Consider the following 26,683-nt stretch of genomic DNA (forward strand, 5'->3'; position numbering starts at 1 on the left):
CAAGCAGTGCTGAGACTGATGGCCACAATGTGGGAATTACACTGTTAAGAATCACAGAAGGCCATCTAGAAGGTGTCTTGAGTAAATGAGAGAATAAGTGTAGTTGGTACATGAATTTCATGAATACTATCTGAAAAATTTGAATATAAAAAAGGAACTTCCATGCTGAAGTGATCACTGGTCATTAGAGAAACAAATCCATGAAGAGATAAGACTATAAGTACTTACTAAAATGAGTTAAACTAAAAAGAAAACTGAAATGACTCAAGTGTGGGTGATGATACACAACAAGGACAACTCACCCACTGTGGAGGGGAAGCGGCAGGTACTCTGTACTGGAAAACGGTCTACCAGTTTGCTGTCTGTTAAATGTACACTTAACACACAAACAACAAGAGAGATTAAAACTCAGATCCACATAGATACCTACTCAGGAGTGCTCAAGACAGCTTTATTCAAAATGGCCCCAAGCTGGATGCAAACGAGATGTCACCCTTCAGTTGGTAAATGAATCAACAAACCACACTACGTCCATATCACAGAACACGATTCAGCAATCAACTATCATGCAATAAAAAGACGATACTGTCAACACCAGCAGAATCCCAAAAACACTCTGCTCACTGAATGCAGAAACTGCAAGGGCTGGATTCCAGGTCTGCAGCATTTTGGGAAAGTTAAAACTAATGGAGGAAACAAAACCGTGGTTGCCAACAGTTGGAACTGGAAGGTGGGGGGTGTCGACTCCAAAGGGGCGCTCATGATATAGACCTAATAGTTAGAAAACTTAAATCATTCCAATCACAGGAGTAAGCCACTTGACAATGCAATTATTCTTTAAGCATGGTGTCCGTCGTGGCCCGGGTACTAGCTGGTCTCCTGCTCCAGTCAGACTACTGATGGGCTTGATGGCATCACGCTTGCTCAAAATAAGCCACCACGGGAGAAACAGCAACTTCACAGTTTGTGTTCACACTTGCTGCTTACTCATTTCTCCCTTGATAACCGAACCTTTCCTAATAACTTTAATTATAGCCATCTCTCTTTCTAAAGCTTCCCCCTTTCTTCAGGAGCATGTTTGTTATCCTGCGACCTCCTGACTGTGAGACAATGGGTGAATATGTCACCTCCAAGATGTGGTCTGCTAAAAACAGAGCCAGCATTTTTCATGTCCTCCCCTCCTGCATGTGGAGGTTGTGAAGACTGAGATTTGATGTCTATGCATGGGATTACTATGGCTGTGCTTGAAATAAATTTCCTGAGATCTGTTCTAAACTTGTGCAATAATGCTCCTAACTCTTCTCTGCCATACGATAGCAACCATTTGCATCAAAAGTGACATTCTTAGGCATTTTTACTGGATGGACCGCCACATCTGAATTTCCAGGGGATCTGGAAAAGGAGGATCCAGTTTTAAGTCTCACTCTTTAGCTTACCCGGTGACCTTGAGCAAACCATTTAGCTTTTCATGAGTCCCACCCTCTTTATCTATAAAAGGAGACTCCTCTACATGTACCTCGTGGGGCTGATTTGAAGGCACTGGAAGCACGCATGAATAAATGCCATCTAATGTCCAATACAGGTCCTCTCCCTGGTTTCTAACTGGAAAAGAGCAAGCAAGGCATTCTCTCAGCAGGGTGCAGCCATCTACCTAGTGTTCATCGTATATCCATGTAGCTCTAGTATCTGAGAGATCCAGGCAAATTATCAAGAATCCTATCAGGGCTCAATTTTCAAGAGTTACATGAAATGCTTGAGTTGAGAGAAGAGAAAAATCGCTTAGGAATGTTTCAAGAGTTGATGGCTCTAGGGAGAAGAACATGAGTTCCAGTGTCTTCTAAACCTGGATTGAATTTCTGCATTTATGATCTTAAGGAAATTCTATGACCTCTCTTAGCATTTTTTTTTCTAATCTAAAATTGTGTGTAGTTAACTTGTAAATCTGCGAGAAATAAACACCAATGTATATAAAGTATGCAGGCATGGTGAGGACTCCAACAAACCATCCCTGTAGTTACTAACTCAACAAGCACTCATGAAATACCACAGCACTAGGGACTAAAGGCAGAATACTACTTTTATCATTACTATTTTCCAGAAGGGCACTTCGTGTTAACCCTAAGGTAAAGGCAGAGCAGATGGACATCTGTTATGACGAGGACAAAGAACCGACAACAAATTGCTCCCTGGCAGCTTCCTGCTTCAACTAAAACTCCACTATGACAGTCAATGGACTTTGACTATTCTTTTCACAAATGAGAGGAAGTGCGATTTCTGCCTTAGTTTGCAGTATCTTGAAAATAGAACCATTCCCCTTTCTGACGAAATCATAATTGGCTGTGATGAACTGGCCAGTTTCATGCTGATGTCCCTCCTAAGGTGCCTAAAAGGCATGATGATACCATGCCTAAAAGGAAAGATGATACCATGAGAAGGCAAAAGCAAAGGTCAAAAACTGATGGTGCTGTTTGCAGTACTGTACAAATTTAATAATGGAAAAAATATTAGCCAGATATCTGGGTCTTCTAGAAGACGCTGAAGATCTGGTAACACAAGTCCACAGGCCCAGCCACAGCAGAAAGGCCCCGTGGAAGGCGTGTTCGCTACAGAGAGCAGATGCTCTCGAGAGCACAGAGGCTCTCCTGAATGTTCTTGTGCTGCACATCCTCTACCTGTAGCTCATGGCGGGGTTCAGGGAATAAGTCAACAGAGCAGAGAACTCCCTGCTCTCCTGCATCTATGCTTCAGTTTTGAAGAGGCACCAAAGGAAAGGGAAAGCCACCTAATAGGAAGGCTGTGAAGGGCTTCCAAGCTCCCCGGGAGTCCCCAGTCAACCGTGAAGAGAATCCTTTTGTGGAGTGAACAGCCACTCCCTCCTTTATCCCCTTTGAGATATACACAGGGCATGCTTAAAGAGAAGGCACAGAGTTCATTTGTGAATCCATATAATTAAAAGATTACAATGTAAATCCCTATGTCTGTCTATCTGTCTGATAGAAACATCATGTCACTGAAAATGATTTCCAAGCTTCACTCATGGATTCAACTATCTTTGCATGGCCTATTCTGTACATGTCATATGACTAAATATACTGTCTACATTTGTGGTATCTCCAGATTAGCAGATTTACATTTAAAAAGACATGTCCTCTTCACTCTTATCATTACATATGTCAGCCAAAAAAGTGCATTTCATATTATATCATGTTAATTCTAGAGATCTCAGATATACAATCAATTCTACTTCTGACCTCAAGGATTTCTAGGTATCAGTTATATGAAAGGCCATGGATTTCTGGCTTGCTGATCTGCAATAAAACTTCCAATACCTGTCAATCATACAAAAGGTAAATGAATAAAGAGTGCCAGAAAGATTGCTTGGTGACTTAAGAAAGTATCTACACAAAATAGTCTACATGTTCTAATTAAATTGTGCTGATGCAGTAAACCCTTAGTTATAATAGTGGAGACAGCTTAAGTAAAGGAGAAAGAGAAAATTACCTGAACATATGTTTAAAGAAAATAATCTCATCCAAGAAAATCTGCTTTTACCTGCCTTAAACCAAATCATATTGTTTTGTCGCAACTTGGGTTAGTAAGAACCTGATTACCATTTAGGGAAATGGAACTCGTTTCTGTGAAATTATACCTTTAACCCAGTAATCATCACCACCACCATCTTAGCCATCCTCTCCTCAAGAACAAAAAAATCATCTTTGACCAATTTTGATTTGTAAGAGTCCAAGAAACAGAACTACAAAAAATGGGAATGGGTGTCATCATCAGGAAAGCGGGCTACCCCGAGCGGCTCAAACCTAGGTCTTTGCATCACTAAGCTCAATCTTTCCGTGACTCTGTACCAGCTTTTCTCAACAGTAACAAAGTAAATTTTCAGAATCTGCAGAAATTCATTGTTATTTAAACTTAGCAATAATCCTGGAAAGTGAGAGCAGACATAACCTTTCCAAATACAGGAGATTGGGGACCACAGGATAAAGTGATCCGCACGGAAAACTCGGATCTAATGCCTGGTAATATCTGTAAGACACAACTACTAAAAAACGGATGGTGTGCAATGAATGTACATTATTTTAGAGTAATCATAACTTTAAATAAATTCAAAGCATCTATTCAGTTTGAGATTATGAGAAAGCAAGTGCAACACATCTACAGGGCACTCCCCACCCTCTGGCCCCCCATCCTAATCCTTCAGCATGCTCTTTCCTGCTGGGAAATGAGCTTCAGATTCTTTCTGAACATACAGCTTCAGGGAGCCCCTCTCTGGGCTCCCTGGCACTATTAACACAGACAAAACCCACATTCCTAGTCAACTCTTCATTTGTTTCTGTCATTTTTTTCATTGTTTCTGATGTGATACTTGATTCCTATGTTATTCCACGATTGTACATATGTCTTCTTCAAGCACAGGGCTTGGCTTTGTACTGACCTCCGAGCACCCACCGTGCTGACTCACATACAGGGACACTCACAGTGTCCGGCATGTGCATGCCACGAGTGGATGTCATTTACAGAAAAATCGAAAGCTAAAACAACAATACTGCCCTGGTTTCTACTATGGTTTATTCCAAGGGTCAGGAAACGTTTTCTGCCAAGAGCCAGATAGTAAACATCACAAGCTCTGTGGTCAGATGGTCTTTGATGAACCTACTCAACTCCACTACCAGTGGCAGACACACACCGATGATATGTCTACCACTGTCTACATGAAATGGTATTTAAGGCCACTGAAGTCTGAATTTTGTAGAATTTTCGCACACAACAAAGTATCATTCTCTTGGCTTTTTATCGCCCCCCACCCCCCAACTAAAAAATGTACAAAGCTTTCTTAGATTGCAGTTCATGGAAAACCAGGAATCAGGTCGGATTTGACCAACTGGGATAATCTGGTGACCCTTCACCTGCGGTTCTCAAAGTAGAGAACTTCTGGTAGTCTGCGAGTCCCTTCCAGCAAGTCCAGCCACCTAACCTTCTTCCTCTACTACAATCAATTCAACGTAACACAACAGACCAATTGCAGAAGCAAATATGAAAATCAAGCTTCTTTCTAGTAAGCTGCAAATTTAACAGATCTGCAAAGACTATAAAACAATGCCATCCTCCCACTTACTTTGTTTTTAATGTTTGGAAAATGTAGTTATGCTTCACAATGCTGTTTATGTTAACAAATTAACCCCCCCCATCCCAGCTTTCATTTCCCAAATGTTAAATGTCGATAGTTACAAACATATAAACAAAAGCATGGGGATGGTTCCATAAACACTAAGAATGTCAAGGGACCTTTGAGAACCAGCTGCTACACTAGAGCTTAACTGGTTCCTGCTGGCAAGAGAGCTCAGAAGCCACCAAAGGCCTCCTCAGTCTGCTCACTAGACAGGCCAGCAGGTGTCTCGTTCTTGACTCTCCTCAGACCACTGCCCACAGTCTCATAGAGTTTCCTGGCATATCTTAAAAATTAGATCCTGATTTGTTAAAATTTAATCCCCTGCAATTTATGCTCTTGAAAATCAATTTGGTGAAAACCCAGTGGTGATTTTCCTAAAACCACCCTTTGGATCTGTGCAGACGAGCAAACTTCGGCCTTTGCCAACACCAGCAACTTGATGTGGCCTCTCTCTCCCTGACTGGTATTTTTTTGTTTTAAAATAAAAAATGACCACAGCAGTTCCTCCCCTTCAGAGCATAGCTAAACCCAGATTTACTGGCTCCTGTATAAATCGCAACCCCCTGGACTTGGCTCCACAAAGCTTCAGGGAGTCCAAGGCTTATCAGCATCCCAGAGCAGCTTTAAATCTAAAGTAATAAAATCTACTAGACAGGGTTCAAGTTTAACTGAGAGTACTAATAATAATGCACTAATAACTCAGTATTTCGAGTAAGATGTCGACATCTTACAGAGCATTTGAAGAGTGTCTTAATATTTTGTTCTCTCATTTGAGATTTTAAAACTTTTTTAAAGATTATTTTTAGAAAAATGAAAGGGAACATTGTCTCAATTCCAGTGTTACCATAGATAGGGGAATCTTATTATATAAAGAAGCTTTTTTTTTTTTCCAGTATAAATTTACTTTGTTGTAATGTTTAACTGTTTGCCCAAATGATGTGTACTGCTGGTCTAGGGAAAACTCAAACCAAACCCCCACATTTTAGAGAAAATTAGCAATTACCATGATTCCAATGTTTATCCTTTTGGTGAGTTATATATTCTTAATAAGGCAGAGCTTTCCATAACTCTATGAGTATAAAATCTTTATAGTTTCCTTTTATGGAATAAATTCTTTGTAAACAATAGTGGAGGAGGAACAAATTTCTATTTTAGATGTCTATCCTTCAATTTAAATTATAAAATATAAGGAATTATGACTAGCTGCTAACTCTGCCATAAATTATGATTATCAGCTCCAAGCAGTAAGAGTCCGTTGGGCTATTCCGATCAAGGTCAAAAGTGAAATTCACCGGTCTCTTTATAGCCACAAAGCCAATGGCAGACTATGACCTGCTTGAGGGGTGCTCCTCACTTGAGGGTACAGTGCAAGTCATAGTGAAAAGATTTTGATAGCTGATGTCCAATGAAGACAAAAAAAAAATAAATGTGACAAAAATGCTTACTGTTAAGTCCACAGTAAAAGCAAATGTCTTACCGAGATTGTGAAATATTCCCAGTTGTGAAATTTGTGTTATTTGTAAAGTGGAGAAAAGCAAAGCAGCTTCCTCAGTCATTTTTTTGAGACCTCAGCATCAATTTAAAGAAAATGCTTATATTTAAAGGAAAGTCAGTTTCAAAATACAACTCCTACACTGAGTAGAAACAAGGATAGGAAGCAAATTCACAGCTCATCTCATGCAAGTCCTGTTCCATGTGTATGCAGATGAAGGTGACATGAGCTCTAAGTTTAAAAAGTTACTTGCTCTGTTATTCAATTCTCTAAGCATCAAAACTATGCTCATTAAAAAGTCTGAGTATAATAAAGTGTATTTGCGAGGCAACGGCAACATATTACAACAACAACATGGATTTTGCACTACCACAAAGTAGAGGGATGAAGAGAATCTTGGTCCATATGTAAGAAGGGGAAAATAGTCTGACAGGACCCTGCTTTTACTACTGCTCCAACGCAGGAAACCAGACTCAAAGTATGGAGATTGGAAAGATTGGCACAGCGGTTTAAAGTTTGAAAAACACCGTTGTCATTTGCATCAGAGTTGTTAGTGTTACTTTCCCAATTCCCCTCCCCAGCAGGGGCAAATAAGTATAGCTTTTCCTAGCTGCTAGGAAATTTTCTTAGCACTTTGTGGAAACTGTTGGCTTTCAAAAATGGACAGGCTGATTTGAACCAAAAGTTAGGCAAATACAGAAACGCAACCACAATAAAAAGCAATTTAGAAAGAGGATCAAGCCAAGCAGATAAGCAAACTTTACAAAACCAGTTTTCTGGGACTGTTCACAAGTCAGTTCCCCAATTTCAAAATGCCCAAAGCAAAGCAAACATGCCGACTTACATTGCTTCTTCAGGTCTTTCAGCTGTTGTTTAAACTGTACAAATTTTTCATTATTCTGAAAGTCTGCATCAGAATTCTTATTCTGTAAAGCCAAAAATTTCTTCTCCACTAATAATTTAAGATCTGGTATTTTTTCTGGACGTTCTTCTTTTACCTGTGGATAACGATAATATGCTCTTAGTTAAGTGTTAGCAATAATACAGTTTTGCAGCATTGTTTTTACTGCATTTCATCAAAGAAAATAAAATGTGGCAGGAGCCAGAATCCCCCAACTGAGAACCAGAGAACCAGATGGGACATGTGTCAGGACAGGTTGTTCATTCATCCCACCTTCATTCTTCACTTTCCCCAACAGCCCCTTCAGCGGCCTACTAACTGGCCATTTCCTGACAACCACCGGGAAAGCTCACAGCAGCACAACTCTCTTCCCACTTCAGCAGAACCTTTCGCAAGACTGCTGTGTCCCCTCTCCTACTCCAGAGGGGTCAGTCTGGCCTTCATTCTCTTCAGGTGAGAGTGGTTCCTACTTAAAAAAAAGGAGGTTTCTTTAACTGGAACTTCCACCACCTGGCACTACAATAAGGAAAAAGCTGCCTATTCTATTCAAGATTAAACTCTGAATCTGTGTTCTCTTCTTCCTTCCAGTGAGTGATTGCCAAGCTTTCAAACCTGCAGAGAAGCTAAAAGAGTGGTATTTTGCCACTTCGCTACCTCCCAAGTGCCGTGATGGACACTTTGCTATGCTTGCTTGATTACCTGTCTCTGCATCCCCATGTCCCGCTATTCTGCCTCAACCTTGTTTCAAACCTGGCTCTCAATTCCATCTTTTCCTCTCTTTCAAAACTAACATCCCCTCTCTATAGGATCTTTACACAAAATATTTACTTAATTTGGTTCTTCACTCCCATATTTAAGAACAGATGACCTTTTATCTCCCTACCCACTCCTCTCTTATTTCCTCTGGAAAGCCCAGCTTCTTGGGAAAAATGTCATCTATGCCCACTCCTTCATGTCCTCATCCTCAAACTTAACCCTCTCCACCCCACCCCTTCACTTCCCCTGCTTTTCCTCAGGCTTTCACTATTGGGCCCTTGCGCCCCTGATCTTTTGCTGACATTCCAACCTGTTACTACGTAATATTCACCAGACTCTCCCTCATGCCAGAAGCACTGAGACAGACTTCTACCAAGGCCTAGGGACATTTGAGAGGGCAGGAAATAGATTCCTGGTTTATCACTGTATTCTCAGTGCCTGGTACTTAGTAAACAGTATTTAGCATATGTTCTCAATATACACCAATATATGTACTCAAAATATTAGCTCCAAATATACTTACCTGACGAAGACCACCTTGATTATTAGCTATTATGTAGCTAGTAATAGTTAACTACTCTTTAGTTAAAAGCAGTCGAGTATACAGTGTAAGTTCTGGGCTAAAGACAATTTAGAGATCAATGATTCTTGATGGCTACCTTTCTCACTTTCATATAGAAATAAATGGCACATATAGAAATGAAATTAAACAATTTATCTGCTGTGATTCAGTTAGAGGAGAAATTAGGACCACACGATCGATACAGAGAATGCTGGTTCTGAGTATCAACACAGATTAAATAAAAAAAAATGATCCATAATTTATCAACTTTGAGGACCCTCAGTAATGAAGAAAAGAATTATATAATCTTTTGTTGCTTAACTGTTATGAGTTCTGATTTGCTCAATCAAAAGTAAAAAAAGAGTAAGCATGAAGCTAAAATGCCTGACTTTACATGAATAGTACAGAGTGTAGGAACTATCTCCTCATGATGCCAACAGTGTCCAGCCAGGGCTAGACCCACCATCAAAGTGCGTTGTGAAAAACATGGAGAGGCTTTAAACAAAAATCCTATATGTAATTAAAAATATGTCCTGCGAGACAAAGAACCCATAATGCTCAGTCAGGGGAAAAAGGCAGAAGGGCAATTTAATGCCTCTGTCTGAAGAGCAGGAGCTATTAGACGTGGCGAGCAGATATCCTCTGCCTTACACTGGATACAACAAGATGAAACAAGTTCAAAAATGCAGCACAAAGAGTTGAGAGGAGACACAGAAAATAACTTATGACTTAGAAAAGAATTATGGGCTCTCTTTCTGGATTTATAAAGTGAGACTCATATCCACCTGAGATGTTAATGGTAACGTAGAGACAGACATGCAGAAGAACCTTCACAAAGGCTCTTTGATCAGTTTGAAATTATCATTTAATCCAGGGTGAAAGAAAAGATCTGAAGAGATGATCAGTAAATGCAAAAGTTCTTTTCCAGCAAAGTTTCTAACACAGTCAACATTTTCCCTTAGTTTGACCACAACCACTGTTGTGGAGGAGTTGCGTAGCAGAGTGGGGTGAGCGTGGGAAGGAAAAGCGGTGAGGATTGGCATTTTGGTTGACAGTATGGTAACCTGAAACGGGACTAGGAAAGCCTGAATAAACCAAAGTCAGGAATTCAGAGTATTTTCTGCCCCCAGCAGAACCTAAACAGAACTGTAAAGTATATACATTCACTAGCAAATCCCATTTCTCTGTCAAAAAAACGGCATGGAAAACAAACTCATTACTGAAACTATTTTCACTTTCTGACTTATTTCACTGAGAATCATCACCTCAAGACCCATCCATTTTTTGCCCCAAAAGGCACTATTTCATCTTTTTTTTAATAGCCGAGCACCATCCCATTGTGTATATTTCACAGGGCCCAGGTGGAACTGGGCATTGGGGTTACAGTATGATTTCACTCACTTATGGATATAAAGAACCACAGAAACAAACTGGCAAAGCCCAACAAAAGTGATCCTTAGACTCTGTGGAAAAGATACCAGTTCCCAGGGGGTTGTGGGGTTTGGGGGGCAAAGAGGGGATGGGAAGGGAGGGGAAAGGGACGGGATGCTGGCACCGGAGCTGTGGAAGAGGGCGAGGGAAGCAGGTCGAGGGTGGGTTGGGCGCTGTCCTGCTAACACTGCAGGGCTGGACCCACTGGCCAGTCAACAGAATCTGAGAGACAAACATCAGCAGGTTAAGTCAGTGCAGTAAATGGGGAGTAGCTATATTTTCAATGACTTCTTGCTTGGCTTGTATCTTCAAGTGAAATAGATACACAATCCCAAACAGGGGAGGGAAATCCATTCTCAACACATTTGTCTAGCCTGAAAAAGGCAAGGATGGCCCTCTTTTCCCACAACCAATGTAAAATTTCTCAAAAAATTTGAGATGGAAGGAGAGGGCCTATTAGTTAATAATGCATCCTTTTCCGAAGGACAGAGTCCTTAGAAACAGGACTTAAAACCTAGGGGATTAAAAGACACTGGGTATGTGTGGTTTGCTAGGGCTGCCATGTTAATACCATACCATAGAGTAGTGGGTTGGAACTCTGAGGCCAAGGTGGCTTCAGGGTTGGCTTCTTCGAGGCCGTTCTGGCTTGCAGATGGTCATTTTCTCCCTATGTTGTCTGGTTTAAAATATCTTGTTCTAATATGTCATATTCATTTAGGGCTCACCCAACAACTTCATTTTCAAGTTAACTTAAAGACCCTATGTCCAAAAGCAGTCACATTTTAAGATACTATGGGGAGCTGGAATTCAACGTGAGGATTTTATTTGCATAGGTAATAGCAGACTGAAGAGAAGTTGACATGATAAAGGAGAAAGACCAGGACCTCAAGATCAGACAGATCTAGATCAACCCTGAATTGTGGCTCTTGGGACAGTGTGGGGCTCCTCGTACTCACTTCACACCACTCCAGGGCTGTTACTCTTTTCCTTTGTGTCCTGCATAGAAGCATTAACATATGTTGAATGGAGAAGAAGGAGCTAAAGAGAGAGCAAGAAACAGATTTCATTTGAGGAAATCATTCAGGTACTGGGCAAAGACTAGAGAGGGAAGAAGTCAGCTGGAAAGGAACAGGTTTTGGCAGGTGTTGCAATGTCCACTGGGCTGGACAAGCAAGAATCTGAGGAACCCCTACAAGTGCAGGATAACGGGAAGTGGTGAGGTAGGGGGCAAGTCCCAGGTGAGAGGGAGCGCTCACCACTCAGGACGCCTAGGTCATGTGACAACGAGAGCCCAGTTTTAAAGTCAAAATATAAAAACCATTTCCAGTCCACGCAACACAGGGCATAAAAGGACATGAGTCTGAGACTTCCAGTTATGCAAACTAGAGGTTTTGGAATAAAAATATGAGGACTTTTGTGACCCACGATATCTAGGAATATCTAGGATTCTCATGGAATCCTCAGACTTCTACTTTAGAGATGGGATGTGGCTCTTTCAAGCAAGCCAAAGAACAATGGGGGAAGATCCTGTGGAGAGAAGGATTTCCTTCTGACTCTAACCCAGTCAGGATTCAATGTTTGGATTAAGATTTAGAATGAGTCTCTACTACTAAACTGAATGAACCTGGGAAATTACTAAATGCATTTGACTTTAGTTGCCTCACCTGACTCTAAAAAGTAGTGATAGCATTTATCTCATGGTGTTGCCAAGAGGAAGATAGACTGAAACAATAAAGTACTGAGCTGTCTGTCACACAGCTACAAGGGGCAGCTGCCACTGTTGTTTGTAGATATCCTGAAGAGGCAGGGCACACAGGTCTGCAGCTCTGCAAGGCTGGCAAGGAAATCAGTGTGCAGACTTTCATAGAAACCATGGAAATGAGTGGCACTGTGAAGGAGACTGAACAACAGAAGCAAAGAAAGAAAAGGGCCAAAGCTAGAACTCTAGAAATACCACATTTTGGCATTTCTACCAAACAGAAGCATCTCAAAAAGAAATGGTACCAGAGCGAGGGAGACAACCAAAAGAAAATGTCCCAAAAGCCAAGAAAGAAATTTCAAGACCTGCCCAGTGCTGTGGAGAAGTCATGCTAAAGAAGGACGGAGAAGTGTCTGTTGGACTTTAAGACTTGCTCAATGGGCACTCTGGCAAGAGCAGTGAAGCACAAGGGCCGACCCCAAATATCCAGATTGCCGTTTAGTGAACTATCCCAAAGAGATGGAGCTTGACAGAGAAAAACACACACATCGCTAACAGTTCCACAGTCTTTCCACTAAGTACTCGACTTCAGCTCAGAATCACCTGTGGGCATTTAGCTTCACTTAATTGGAGGCCAACATGTCTGGGACTGCCGTGCTGCTCTCATGTCAGCAAGGGGAGGGAAGGCAATCAAGGAGCTGACTTGCAACAACTCAGGCCTCACTGGTGGCTCTGTCCCTACGAACATGAGCTAATTGTTAGGGAAAAAAATATAATGGCAGGAACAGAAACTAGAACTCACTTCTTACCCCTAACTGAAACTATATGTAGTACATTCAATGTGCTTTAGCACACACTTACAGAATATTTATGTGATAATAATGAACCTCATTTCTTTCAAACTATGTTGTACACATCTGCAAATACCCAAAGTGTGTCATTTCATTGCCACAGGCCAAAGTCAAGGTCTCCTCCTCCAATTATCGTTATTACCTTATAGCTATCATTTCACTGGGAGGAGAGATCACAGGAGCTAGGGATATTAATGGGCTGAGTCATTCACACACTTCTGAATCATGTGAGAATCAGGTATAAATTTAGTCATTCTTGTAACTGAATTAAAACTCAGATGGATTTACTCTCTCCAAAACAGCCACTGAGACGTTTGGTTCCCAAAGCAACATAGAGCCAACGATGGACATTTTGGAAATCATAAGCTTGTAGAAGTGTATTACAGCCCACAGTGGTGACTGACAATCTGCTTTTTGTTCTGTTCAATACACTATTTCAAGTTCTAATTCTTAGTGGGTCTGATCTAAGACGATGGAACCTGTTTCTATATTGGGAATCTAGCATAAATTCAGAAGGAATTACCTCTGCTGGTCCTAGGACATTCATGCAACAAATAGTTACTGGGTTCCAAAGGAGTACCAGGCACTATGCTAAGCACCAAGATGTTTATGGAAGTTGGCCTACACTTACGACACACCGCCAACCCAACTGGTCATGCGCAGGAATAGTTTATATAGGTCAATTCTGTCTCCAACTTTATGTAGCAAAAAAAAGCTTGGTAAAGTTTTTATTGAAAGGCAAGTCCAGGCTCAGAATCAGTATGTCTTCACCGGGGACAACCTAATTGTATGTATGTACGGAGACACACTATATTTTCTACAGTTTACTACAATGCCTTTGCCCTATTTTTAAATACATACATACATACATACATACATATGTGTGTGTGTGTGTGTGTGTGTAACACACACGCTGATGACAACAAGCATGGATCATACCCTTCATCTTGTGCCAGTTTCTGTTGTCAGTTGCACAATCTGCACTGAACTCTGTTGGACCCAATTATTTGCAGTTGAGTGAGTTTCCTAGTGCCATTATTTAGTTTGACTTCTGAAAAAACACTTAAGAGAGAACACTTCCTTGTTGAACGTTATGACACATCAAATGGACTTCATCGTTTGCCAGGTGTTGTAATCCTCCATTACTGAGCACCAGCCAACCAGACTCGAACACATCTTCTTCTCTTTAGAACCTTTCAGAAAAGTTTTGAAAATGAATGAGCTAAAACCTGTGTGTGAGTGTTATTGCTTTGGTGACAATGGACCAGTCCTGTTCGGACAGATAGTTGTCTAACAGATGGCAGCTGAGTGAGGCAACCTGCCATCAAGGTGCATCTGTTACTAAGCACTAATGCTGTTGAAAATTACTGCAATAAACTTCTCATGCACCGTTCCCACTGTATCATGGATTTGGGTTCACTTGTGGCAGGCACAGGGTGGTGGTGGGGGGGGGGGCACCCAACTGCTGATTTTGCTTCTCTGGGTTGTTTTTGGGCTTGTTTCTGGGGTGTGTTATTTTGTTTGGCAGAATTCATGGACACGTGCGTTGTTTATTTATTCATTTATTCATCTATTCAGTAAATATTTACCAAATGCCTACCACACACAGTTGCTGTGTTAGGCAGCGGAGATGCAACATTGAGGGGGCTACGTGGCCCCTGTGGTCCACATGGAGTCTGGGATCTAGTGGAGGAGACAAGGTGTGTCTCCCAGCCAAACTAACAGGCAATCACCAAGTGCAGTAAGTGCTGTGAAGGAAACTCACCAGATGCTAGGACAGAGCAGGCTACATAGCACTGCTGCACTGAAACACAGGGCCTACAGAGGGTGGGTGCGATGAGGTGATGGTTGCGATTAGTAAGCACTCTGCACTGGCTCAGCACCTTTCAGCTGAGTGGCTCAATGTCTCAGAGACACAAGCATCATTATTCAATTTTACAGAAGCAAGAAGTGAGCAGCTCACAGAGGTAAAGCATCTTGCCCAAGGTCATATGGAGTCAGAGACACGTGGTTTCAAATCAAACCCCCTTCCAACATACTTTTGCTTTGCCTGTTTCTCCAAATAACAGCTCAGAAGGAACCTCTATTTATAGCTTATTTCAATTTTATGAAAGCATAAATGACTTCAGGCCCATATCCTCAACCTTGAGTGGTCATTTGTGAGTTCTTATGTAAAAAGATGCTGCATCTGAACTTGAAATTGTCTTTTCCTGTCCATCACACCTCTGTCACCCACAGCATGACTAAATGTCTCACTGATCATTATGGTATCCCCCTCAAGATTGTGCAGTGAAAAAGGTAAGGCAATGGGTTGTTGCTATGGGGAAGAAATGGTCTTAACAGTTAGTACCCCATTATCCAGAAAGATGATCTCCCAGAATGATAAATCAAGTATGTACTGAACTATGCACTAACTATGTACTGAACTATGTATTCAGTTCGGTGCTAGGGGTTGGGAGAAAGATACCATACAGGAGACTAAAGATGTCCCTGGATTGCTTATAACCACTGAATGGTGCATGACATTGTTTCTCCTTCAGCCAGGAACTAAGGGACAATACTGGAATTGGTTACACATCTTCTCCTCCCCCTCATCACACCTAATGACCGACTTGCTTTTTTTCTCCCATGGCTGCAACTCTAGTTCTGCTGGTTTAATAGTCTCAGTGCCCAAGAGAAGAATGATTTCACCAAGCAACTCAACAATACCTCTACTGACTTGGAAGCTTACACTGCAACCTAGCAATTCTGGGTTTCTCATGACACTGAACTGATAGACAGACAGACAGAAAGGTTAGAGAACTGGTTGGGGCAATGAACCTTGATCATCAAAGGCAAAGAGGATGGCTGCTCCAAGAGAGAGAAAAAGGAAGTGCATGCCTGGAACCTGACTGAAATGCCTCCAGATTTTGTCATGCTTGGTGGTAAGAGATCATGGCAATCAGAAACAATTCCACCAAGGCCGGCCATCAAGCACAGAGACCCCAGGAATAAGAGTCTCTACAATCAGCTGAAGGTCGACCGAGGGCAAGAAAGCAGAAGGGAGAGTGGGAAAACGGAGCCCACAGACCAGCTAAGGCTTCAGGATGAATCACAAAAGCTTCAGTGCCAGCTTTATATTTTTGCTTTTTAAGTAATATCTCCTTTTCCTTTTTTTTAATATTGTATAAAAATAAGTTGCTGGAATCGCTTCTCAGCCTTTTAGCTAAGAACAAGTGTAGGATGCGAAAAATAAGTTGCTGATTACCAGCGTGGAACAGTAATAAGAGGACCAAGTGTGACCCAAACCTCCCAGACTTGGAAACAGTAACTGAGAAGATGTTACAGCTTTCTTCCTGCCTTTGGGACAAAGAAGTGTTTTTACTTTGATGAGAGACAGCTGGAAGATGAAGTCGGGAGCATTTTGTTGTGGCTCCTGTTGTCTGCAAATAGAAGTCTGGAAGGCAAGACCATATAGCAGATGAGCAGCCAATTCACTTCTCTAGACTCTTGAGACCTTCTCTATGTTTGGGGAATGTCCCACCTTGCTTCATTCAGACTCAGAAATTCATTTTCTGTTTCTCTGCAGCAAGACCCTAAATGCGGCCTTTGTCTATGGAACACCAGCCTAACGGGATCAGGCTTCACATCCCAGCTCTGCCTCACACTAGCTAAGTAATCCTGGACAAGCTAGTCAACCTCTGAAAAACTAGATTTCCTCATCTGTAACACTACTTAAGCCACAGGACCGTTACATTATGAATATTAAATGAGCTAATGTATTAAAAGAATTTAGCGCTTTGAAATTCAAACCCAGTAGCTATGGGCACATGTGGCAATTAAAGCTAAATTAATTAAAATTCAATTAAAACTTGAGTTCTTCCGTCGAGGGCACCACTGTCGCATGTTACTAGTGGCTGTCTTGCTGGACAGCTCAGCTGCAGCGTGACCATCGCTGGAGGAAGTTGGATCAGAAAGTGCTGGCTTACAAAATATTTCCTGGCACCCAGTAAGCACCTAAATGACAACTGCTGATTATTGTTACCATATCACTCTCAGGCCACTGTCGCCATCACATCATTTTATATCACATCCCCAAAACATAGGTTTGGAAGTCTGTATCTTGCATCCCCACCCCAGCCTCAAGCAATGCTGTTGTCATTATTATTACAACAGCAAGCCTGAGGTACAACCAAAGTTAAAAATGGACAGGTAAAAAGCCATCAAGTGTAGTCTCAGTAGCAGCAGCAGCTCTCAATTTATAGTTTCCTGTAGGTAAGGCACTGAGCTGAGCACTCTGCCTGAGCGGTTTCATTTAATCCTCCCAAACAAGACTTCAGCGATCAGAACACAATGCTGTCACAGGGGAGGAAACGCAGGCCGAGGAGCAGGTAACCGTGAGCCAGCAGGCGCCGCTGGAGCCAGGACTCAGCACTAGCAGCTCTGTCACGGCACTCAGTGCCCGGCTTCATTACTCTCGTCACCCCAAGTAGCTCCTCGCGTGCCTATAGAGGAGTCCCACATGGCACCTGGTGCTGGGAATACAGTAGCAAATGAGAGACCGAGTCCCCGCCCTTGTGGAGTTTATATTCTAACAGGTAAGAATGGTAAGAAAATATGTAATTAGCCAGATGGTGATACATAGGCTTACACAGGGTGGGGGTAGATGAGTTCTTCTATCATGGACCACTGAGAAGGCTTCACAGGGCCTATAGAGACCTGAAGAGACCTCAAGGTGGTACTGACGCAGGTGAGGTCCAAGTAGAGATGGAGTGAGGGTGGGGCTCATTCCAGAGAGGCCAGTGGGCGGCCATGAGTCTCCGCTCTGAAAGATGGGACGCTTTGATCTGAGAAGATCTGACTCTGGCTGTTGTGATGAAAATAGATTCGAGGGAAGAGGGGCAGAAGCAGGTGACTATTCAAAGCGGAAGCCGGTCATAGACCGCTAGCCTCCCCTAGACAAATGGCGCTGCTGACATGGATATGGAGAAAGCAGGAAAAGCAGCAGGAGCTAGTCAGAGTCTAAATATATTTGGAAGGTAGATGAGCTGCATATGGGCTCTGAAACAATTACGGAATTTAGGGCAACTCTGGTTTTGGTTTGACTAATGAAATAGTACAGTTGCCATTTTCTGAGCTGGGAAAGTCTGGAGGCAGCACTGGTTTTGGAGGGGGAAAAGCCCAAGAGTTTATCTTTGGGAGGTTCCATGTGAAATGCCTATGGGAATGAAATGAAGTGGAAGCAAAGAAGACAGTTGTATGTCTGAGATGTGGTTTGGGAGAGAAGCGAGGGTCAGAGCTACAGGGCTGTGGAAAGTGATTAAGTACATGGTGTTATGAGAGCGCGTGAGAGGAATACACTTGGCAGACAGAGATGGGGTGATGTCATGAGGCTGTGAATATGGAGCTGTACTAAGTCTGTGGAGGGTAAGAGTCAGCTATTTGAAAGTGAGAGAAGAGCACTCTGAGGAGAAAGAATAATGTGTGCTAAGGCCAGAGGCAAGAGAACAGTCCAAGCATGACCAAAAAAAGGACTAAAAAAAAAATGCTACAACAGCATTAAGCAGGAATATATCCTGGTAAAGAACCTTGAATTTAATTCTGAGAATTACAGGAGTAACTGAAGAAGGTAACACTATGAAAAAAGCAGGCAAAATAAACCAATTTCCAATTTAGGAAGATCTTTTGGGCTTCCACAAAGAAAACATCACAAGAGAGCAAAACTTTGCCCAGCAAATTTGTCACAGAAGAGTTAAGATTGTGGATACAGAAAGGAGGGAGGGGAACTAATTCAATCGGTAAAATTTGGAGATGGAATGTGAGATAAAGGCCGAGAGGAGGGGCAGGGGTGGAAACCAGGTTTCTGGTGTGGGAAGCTGGGGAGGTGGCACTGCTATTTACTAAATCATGGCAGCCTGGCAGGAGGTCAAAGGGGAGACTTCTGGGACATGTCACATTCAAGGAGCACGTGGAATAGAAATAAAGATTTGGGACAGTGGCATCAAAACAGCGACTCAAGTCATAAGCATAGACTCCCTCTGTGTTGGAGAAATGCAGTGTGAGAAGAGACTAGGCAGGAATAACAAGATGTAATACGTGGAGAAATGAAGTAGAGTCCACCACAGAGAGCAGAAGTGGCTGGATGCTAGGAAACAGGTATACGTAGTCCTGACAGTTTAGGGGACTTAACAGTTCAGGAAGGAGGGATTCTATCAAGAGCAGAGAAGTCCAATGAGAATATCCAGTGAGAAAAAGTCCTCTGTGTTTTTTTAACCAGGCAGCTGACCTCAGGCGATTCACATAACTCTGTCAGCCTTAACTTCCTTCATCTACACAAGAATGATAGACTAGCAGCTTAACTGGGTGTTGTGGGACATGAGGCAATGTGCAGAAAGTACCTAGTACTGTTAGCTATATATAACTGGACACTACAAAAAGGAAGCTCTATTGTAACTTTTGTCTGTCTTCTGCATATCACGGCGGTAACACGGAGAACAGGGTGGAAAGCATGAAGCTGTGGGGATGAAGGCCATGGAGTGCAACATGCAGGCTGAAATGGAGCAACTGGTGAAGAACCAGTCTTCTGATCCATCCAGTGCTGCTGTTCTTCCTCCTGCTAAGTGCCATTTCTAACACCGAAATTCCTGAGAGGTCATCAAAGGCACCTTTCAGGTATCTCTTGGTGTGGATACAAACTGTGTTCTTGCAGCCATTCACCACAATCAAATGAGCTTGTGATACAAATCTTATGTTCTTAAGAAGAGCAGCTTACACCCATGAGCCATCCACAAATAAAGTGATGGTCTGCAGCAATGAAATCTTATTGCATACTGGTTTCAGAAGTTCTTCCAACAGCTTTTGAAAACAATTAACCAGTCAGTGTTTATCAAATGAAATATTCTAACTGTGAATGACCAAAATGACCTCCAGGAATAGTTTCAACACGAGCAAAATGGTGGCCAGAGATGTTTGCCTGAAAGTTTAAGTAATACGCTTTTGTGCTCTCTTGTCCTCAAAGACATGAAGGCAGATAGAATTGAGAAACATCTTCTGCTGATTTTTCTTCATATCTAATCCCAACCATTTCTACCCGTCCACATCCTTCCTCTCAGTGCCTCACTGCTTCAGGTTTGACGCTGTAATTCTTTTCAGAGACACTCTCTGTATAAAAGCCTTTATTCTATTGCCTTCCCTCCTTTCTTATTGTTTTAGATTCCTCAGATTCAAACTTCCCAGAAATGGCCTAATTAACAGGGACCTCAATTTTCTTACACAAATTTAAAAACTCTCTTGTCCACACAATGCAGCTATGGTTGCGATGGCAAAGCTTTGCTGGTGATTAATAGAAACCTTGCTTTAGAATCTCAACAAGAGAAGAAGTATTTCTTGCTCCAGTCTAGGTGTGACAGTGTGGACAGAAGGCCAGGGCAGGAAGGGTGTACAGGCGCGGTGCTATCTAGCCTACAGGAAGACGAAGGCAGCGAGGAGAATGGCTGCTCCAGACTTGCAGGGAAGTCCTTTGTTTCTGAGTATGCTGGGCTAGGAAGGCCAGCCTTCAGCCCGGAACCTGTGGGGAAAGGCAGCACCGTGGAGCGGGGGACTAGAGAGCATCTCTGCGTGGTCCATACATTCCCCAGGTCTTCCCCATGGACCCCCCCCCCCATGAAGTAAAGGCTCTTAAGAGCCAAAAGAATGAGTATGCCATTGCTGTAATAGAAAAGGGAAAAGCTAGCTATTTTCTTCTTTTTTGCTAAGCATTCATCAGAAAGTCTAAGTAAACAAAATACGTATTTAGGGGAAAACTACCTTTTTCTCTAAATCCCTATGAGGGGTTATTATTTGTTTATGAATAAGGAGTCTGGAGACAAGACACCAGCCCACAATGTCACAGGTCAGGCGGGGAGGATGAAGGAGGGCCTAGGTCTTTTAGTTCGCTGGGGTGTTCTTCCCATGGCTTCCTCCATGAAATGCCACACACTGACCACATTCTGCCTTCTGCATGGAGCGCCTTCTCCCTTTCCTCATCTAAAAGTCAATCACAAACAACTCTGTAGGTTACTTGTCAAGAAGAAGTCACTCAATCAAAAAGACTTAGAAAGTTGCCTGGCACACAGAGAGCACGAGAAAAATAGCAGCTAGACTTACTTTTATTATGGAAAAGGCAAACTGTTTTATACTTATATTAACTAGAATTATATAACTTTTATATTAAATATAAACATACAGTAGCTCAATAAAACTAGAAAAAAGATTCCTTTTATTCTAATTCAATTCCTAAAATTCCTTTATATTCACACCACTACCACAAATGAAATGCTTTAGAAATAGCAATAATAGTAGCTGTTTAGTGGTATTCCTCCTTTCAAAGAGAACAGCATACAACAATAGTCTCTTCTTCAAGCAGGTCCCGACTGCCAGCAGAATCATTCCCTCCACTGTGGATGTCACAGTGCAGAAGTCACTTTTCATTTAAACTAAATGTCCCAAAGCTTTGCCTTTGGGACATGTGTAAGGTAAATGTGAAGATCATAAGCCCAGCTTATGACCAAGACTAGGTGAAAACATTTTTACTTGCATCTGAAAATGAATCAATGAATTACAACTGTGTGATGGCATGAAGATGTCACAAAAACAGCCTTGAATCACCTGTCAAAAACCAAACAGGTTTCAAGTGGCACCTGAGCGTGACCCTTAACCTTCGTGAAGCCAGTCTTCCATATCTACTTTCCTAACTTGGAAGGGTTGGGTGATGGAGAAGTCAGGTATTCAGAAAGGGCTTCTCACTCCTTATCTGAGGCAAAGAAAGCTGGTTTCAGTGTCTCCAGTCAAAAGACTGAGGATATTTCCAAATCTGGCTTAAGAAAACCATCAACAGCCTTAGGCAACACTCAGATAACCAGGGAAGCCAGAAAAGAATTAAATTCACTATTATCCAGATCCACGGCCAAAGTCCTCCAGAGCATTTTAAACACTAAATTGATACCCACACTACAAATGACCTTTGTTATAGTTTTATTGAAATTGGATCATAACAAATTTATGATTAAATCATTTAACTGGCCAACCCTGCAATCTAGCTGCTAAACATTATTTCCATGGGAAACTATGCCGTGACTTAGGTCAGAATCCAAACATTAGGAATGAATCTTTCCTCTTTCCAAATAAGAATTAACAGACTCCCTTCGCAGTCTGTCTGGAAGCATTAGAAGCCTCTCTTCAGTCCTGCGGCCATGCAGATAGGAGCTGTCAGGTGAGGACTGTCAGAGTGGAATAACTGTAAACCCCACTCCCTTTCATTTTTATTTATTTATTTATTTGTCAAAACACATTCCTACTTATAATTTCATTTTATTTACACTTGTTCAGGGAGGTATGTAGGACAGATACTATTATCACTCCCATTTTAGAAATGAGGAAGCTGAGGAACAGAAGTGGGTGACTTGTCCAAGGTCACAGCCTGGCAGGACCGGAAGGCGGCTCTTCAGTTCTAAGCCCACTGTTCTTAGCAAGCAAATAATACCACCTGCTGATAAAAGGGGCAGAGGAAAGAAAGGCAAGTTGACTGTAGTCTACTTAGACATCAGACGAATTTTGTCTGGCTTTATGAATTTTCATTAATTTCCTTCTTCACTGTTGTCCGATGAATCAGTCACAAAAACCATCAGATCAGAGAGTATGAATTGTTTTAAATTATTTCCTTATTGTTCTATACAGATGCTCAACTTTTAAGTGTTACATAAGAACATGACTCAGGCACTAAGCAACCCCAATCTACATTAGTCACTTGTTGAACTGTTACATGAAAGTTATACAAAAATCTTGGGGGCTGAGGGCTAATACAGAAACAAACATTTACCAAAAAGATGACTAAATTAAGGAAAGTGAAGGTGAAACTTGACACGTTTCCCTTCCTGTGTAAGCAGTGGGTTGGGAAAATAAATGGGGTGAAACAAGACTCAAGTCTTCTGCCATTTGCTAAATTGCCTTTTATTCCAAGTAAAGGTTTTGAGAAAAGTTTACAATTTAAATTAACATGTGGTAGATAGTTGTGTGGTAAGAAACAGAAGCTAGGAGTTAACAGACTGAGCACCAAGACTTTGCCTTTACAAGGTACTTTTACCTCTCGCGTTCATTTTGCAAAGTTTCTTAAGGTCACACAGCTATTAAGTAGATACATACAGAAGAAAACCCAGTAATGACACTGAACATCAATACCAATTTCCTTGTGTGGCGGCTCCTGCATATCATGTTACATTATCAAGGCAAAGTGCTCTAACCCACCTGGGGCAGAACAGTTCCATCACTAGGACACAGTGTGGCAAGACACATTCCAAATTCATCCATATTATTTATAGGTGCGTTGAGTCATATCTTAAGAATTTCTTCTGAGGAAAAACAGAGCATGTGCTTTCGCTGAAGCTTTTTAAAACATGATGCACCTCCATCTTCGGCATCAAAAGCCATTTCTGATTTTGTACACTGGGCTGTCCCGGCACTCCAGAGTCCACTTAGAGTTCTAGTCAGCACTTCATGGGGTATTTCTGGCTCTGTTTCATGTGGGGGGTGCGGGGAGGGACTCAACTAAGCTTCAAAGGCAGAGAGTAGTCCTGTGGGTAGAGAGGGCTTACTTTTTGGTCCCAAGAGGCAATATAGAAGGGCAAGTCAAAGCTGGTGAGACCCACCCAGGTGTCAGTCAAGGGAGAGTACAAAAAGCAAGCTAATTACAAAACCTGGAAATCAATGGTGCAGCACAAGCATATCAAACTAGCCTATACCTGGCTTTTGTTTCTAATTTGGAATAACAGTGTCTTGGTGTTTCCAAATATCACATTTGATAATAAAATGGTTCTTTTTTAAGATTTATTTATGTGTACAGAATTGGGGTGTAGGCCATAGGCCAGAGGTGCGAGGTGGGTGGTGAGAGGATTCGCTAGAGGCACAAAGGGGAGCAAAACAGGCAGATCAAGTGAAATACACTGCTGAGGGGAGCAGGAAAGGTCTGCTGTTGCCATGTGGGTCAGCTCCTTGGCCGGGGATGGAACTCATGCTATAGTGGCTGTGATAGCTTCATAGAGCTGCATGTTAACCCATTGTGCCACCAGGGAGGGCCCACAAAATGGTTCATTTAAGATGAAACGGGATAAAAGAAATAAACTTAAAAACAGTAATTGCAGTATTAATCTAGACTATTATAAAGAGACATAAAGATATATTGTTTAAAGATATTTTAAGACTCCTATACTAAATGACTTCAGTTTTCCTTCTAAAAAAAAAAAAGGAGTCCAGAAAGAAATGAAATTCAAAAGTCTGTGGTGGTTAAAATGTCACACTGGCAATGACACAAAAGAAGAAAAGATAAGTGTCACTATTGCCAGCAGTCTGATGCTTTAAGAGAAAAACAGAGTAAAGAAATTGTCTCCATCCCCTCAGTGACAGTTGGCAGGGCACTGGCGCCCCCTCAGAAGGAAAGAGCTTTCCCTGCCAAAGTTATTGCAAACTCATACCAGACTTGAAAGCCCCATTTAAATGTCTCCATTTATACTTTTTCCATCCTTTTCATGGTCAGTGATTTATAAGGGTTGCATATTTGAACCACAGCTGACGACTTGCATATGGTACCCTGCAGGAATAAATCCAACACATGTTCCTCTTTCGATATTGTCTCAAATGGGTGCTGCTACTAATAAACAAAAATTACTTAAAGACGTAGAGCAGGCAAGATAGTTCACTAAATAGCTTAATTACCTATGTGGACACAGAGAAATTTTTTTGTGCTGGATTTTCTCAAAGTCTTCACTTAAATAAAATATCTAGGACAACATCAAAAGTTATTCCTGAGTTACCAGAGTCCTCACTTAGTTGCCTGGTTCACAGCTATGGAACTGGCATGTTACGGGGCATGACCTCGTGTTGCTATGGACACAGCAGAGTATGCATTAGGGGACTTCAGATCCAACTGGCCAGGCGCCACGCTGCTCACTGGCCTTGTGCCCCAGATTCTGCCTGAACTTTCTCACTATAGCACGATGGGCACTAATCCCCCTCCCCCTCAACCCCCACTAGCAAGAGAGGCCTTTCAGGTTCTCAGGAACTGCCAGCAGCCCTTCCCAGTGGTTCCTGCTCCTACCCTACTCTCCCAATTTTAACTCAGACTTTCCTTTCAGAAAAGTGACTGCTCCTTTACAGACCCTCTGGGCAGTGATACAAAGCAGTATGACAGGGCTGTTTCACTGTTTCCACAACTCTAGGACCTGCATTTTCACCCCTCCTTTAAGAAACCGAGGCTTAGAAAGAGAGTGTAGAAAAGTCAGAATTTAAGCAAAGGTGCCTTTCCCTGACTGAATTTCTTAGGCATGTTTTTTACTCTCATCAAACTATTTTACTGTTATTATTTTGCAGCTACTTTGTGTACAAATGTTGAAAGGCTTTGCATCTTCCTTAAAGAAACATACTGCTAGCACTAACTGAACACCTTAATTAAGAGATAAGTAAGCAAGCAACTGCTTTCAACGCCAAACTTTGAAAATGCATTCATTTTACAGTGAAACTTAGCGTGCGGCAACCTGCTCCCCACTCCCTCCCTACTCTTCTGCCCTTTCACTGGCCAGAGCATCATTGCTGGGTAGTGGGGAAAGGTCTAAATCCAAACTCTTTAATACTTTCCAACTCTGGTGTGAAGCTCAATGTGAAGGAGAAAAAAGTGACCATCTGAAATACTTACTACTATATATGGCTTATGCCAAATGGCAAAATAACCAGGAGGCTATATTAGAAAATCTCAAATCACTGACTAACAATCGCTTAAGTAATCAGCTGCCAGGACTGCTCGAGGCCACCGAGTCAAGGTGTCCCTTCCTGACACCCGGCACCCGGGGCTAAGTAGAGTGCGGCAGTGAACAGGGCTTCCAAGGGCTGTTTCCTACATCACCGTCACAGTGTCCTTCCTGCCTGCTCTGTAGCTCTGTGTTTTTTCTTGGAGAACATGACCCCTCTCCCTTCCACATAGGGGGTCCTTGTTTGCTCTAAATGGCATCTTGATGCCAAGTAATCACTGCTTCTAGAAACCCTTGCTTCTTCCTTGCCATTGTTAGAATGCATCTGCTGTCTTTTCCGAGGCCTGGTCCTTTCCTGGTATCCCACACAGAAACACCCCTTGGGCTCATTTCAGGTAGACTTTGATGTAACCTCCTCACCCCCAGTACCCCAGTGCGACAAAAACTCTCCCATAAGCACACTGCCAGGCCCAAGTCTTAACTATGTCTGCAACATAAAGGGTTTGAGGAGTAGGAGGCACGGGCACGCCCCAAAATGAGTCCGGGGAACTATCAGTCCTCCCCCAGAGGTTTCCTAGCGAAATAGCTTTAGGAAATCACTAAAGGCCCCCTCCTTTGGAGACTCATAATGCATAAAAGCATTTTAAAGGCTCTCTAGTCTTTAAGGAGATCCTTTTAATGAAGCATTCTCCCAACTTACTTGACCACAAAAGTCTTTTTTCCTATTATACTTATTCACATCCTGATTAATTAGTATAATGGAGCAAACTTTGAAAACACTGTACCAGAGACACACTGAGACTCAACAGAGTAAAACATTTTATAATTCTCAATAAAAGTCACCACTTACTACCTACAAAACACTAAGATGGGTTTCTATAAACTACCCGTGACAATCAGTTCCACAACAGCCTAGACCACAACATTCTCCTATAAGCAGTCATATTACTTGGTGACTTAGGAGACCTAGATCTAGAATCTTTCCTATAGAGGCATCTTCATTACTGAACAATCCTATCCAGGCCCAGTACTGTGTATGAAACAAAAAGCTTGCAAC

The 26,683-nt window shown here is 42.1% G+C and overlaps 1 protein-coding gene across 1 annotated transcript in view; it reads right to left on the reverse strand.

The window, feature by feature from the left end:
• NSMCE2 (non-SMC element 2, MMS21 homolog (S. cerevisiae)) overlaps positions 1 to 26,683 on the reverse strand; it is a 195,339-nt gene that overhangs the window by 121,951 nt on the left and 46,705 nt on the right. Inside the window, exon 4 of the mRNA XM_004679595.2 lies at positions 7,519 to 7,672. Coding sequence (XP_004679652.1) covers positions 7,519 to 7,672 — 154 coding nt within the window. The remainder of the gene's footprint in view (positions 1 to 7,518; positions 7,673 to 26,683) is intronic.

Source organism: Condylura cristata, unplaced genomic scaffold, assembly GCF_000260355.1.
Source record: "Condylura cristata isolate star-nosed mole 26May11 unplaced genomic scaffold, ConCri1.0 scaffold00009, whole genome shotgun sequence".
Classification (NCBI taxonomy): Eukaryota; Metazoa; Chordata; class Mammalia; order Eulipotyphla; family Talpidae; genus Condylura; species Condylura cristata.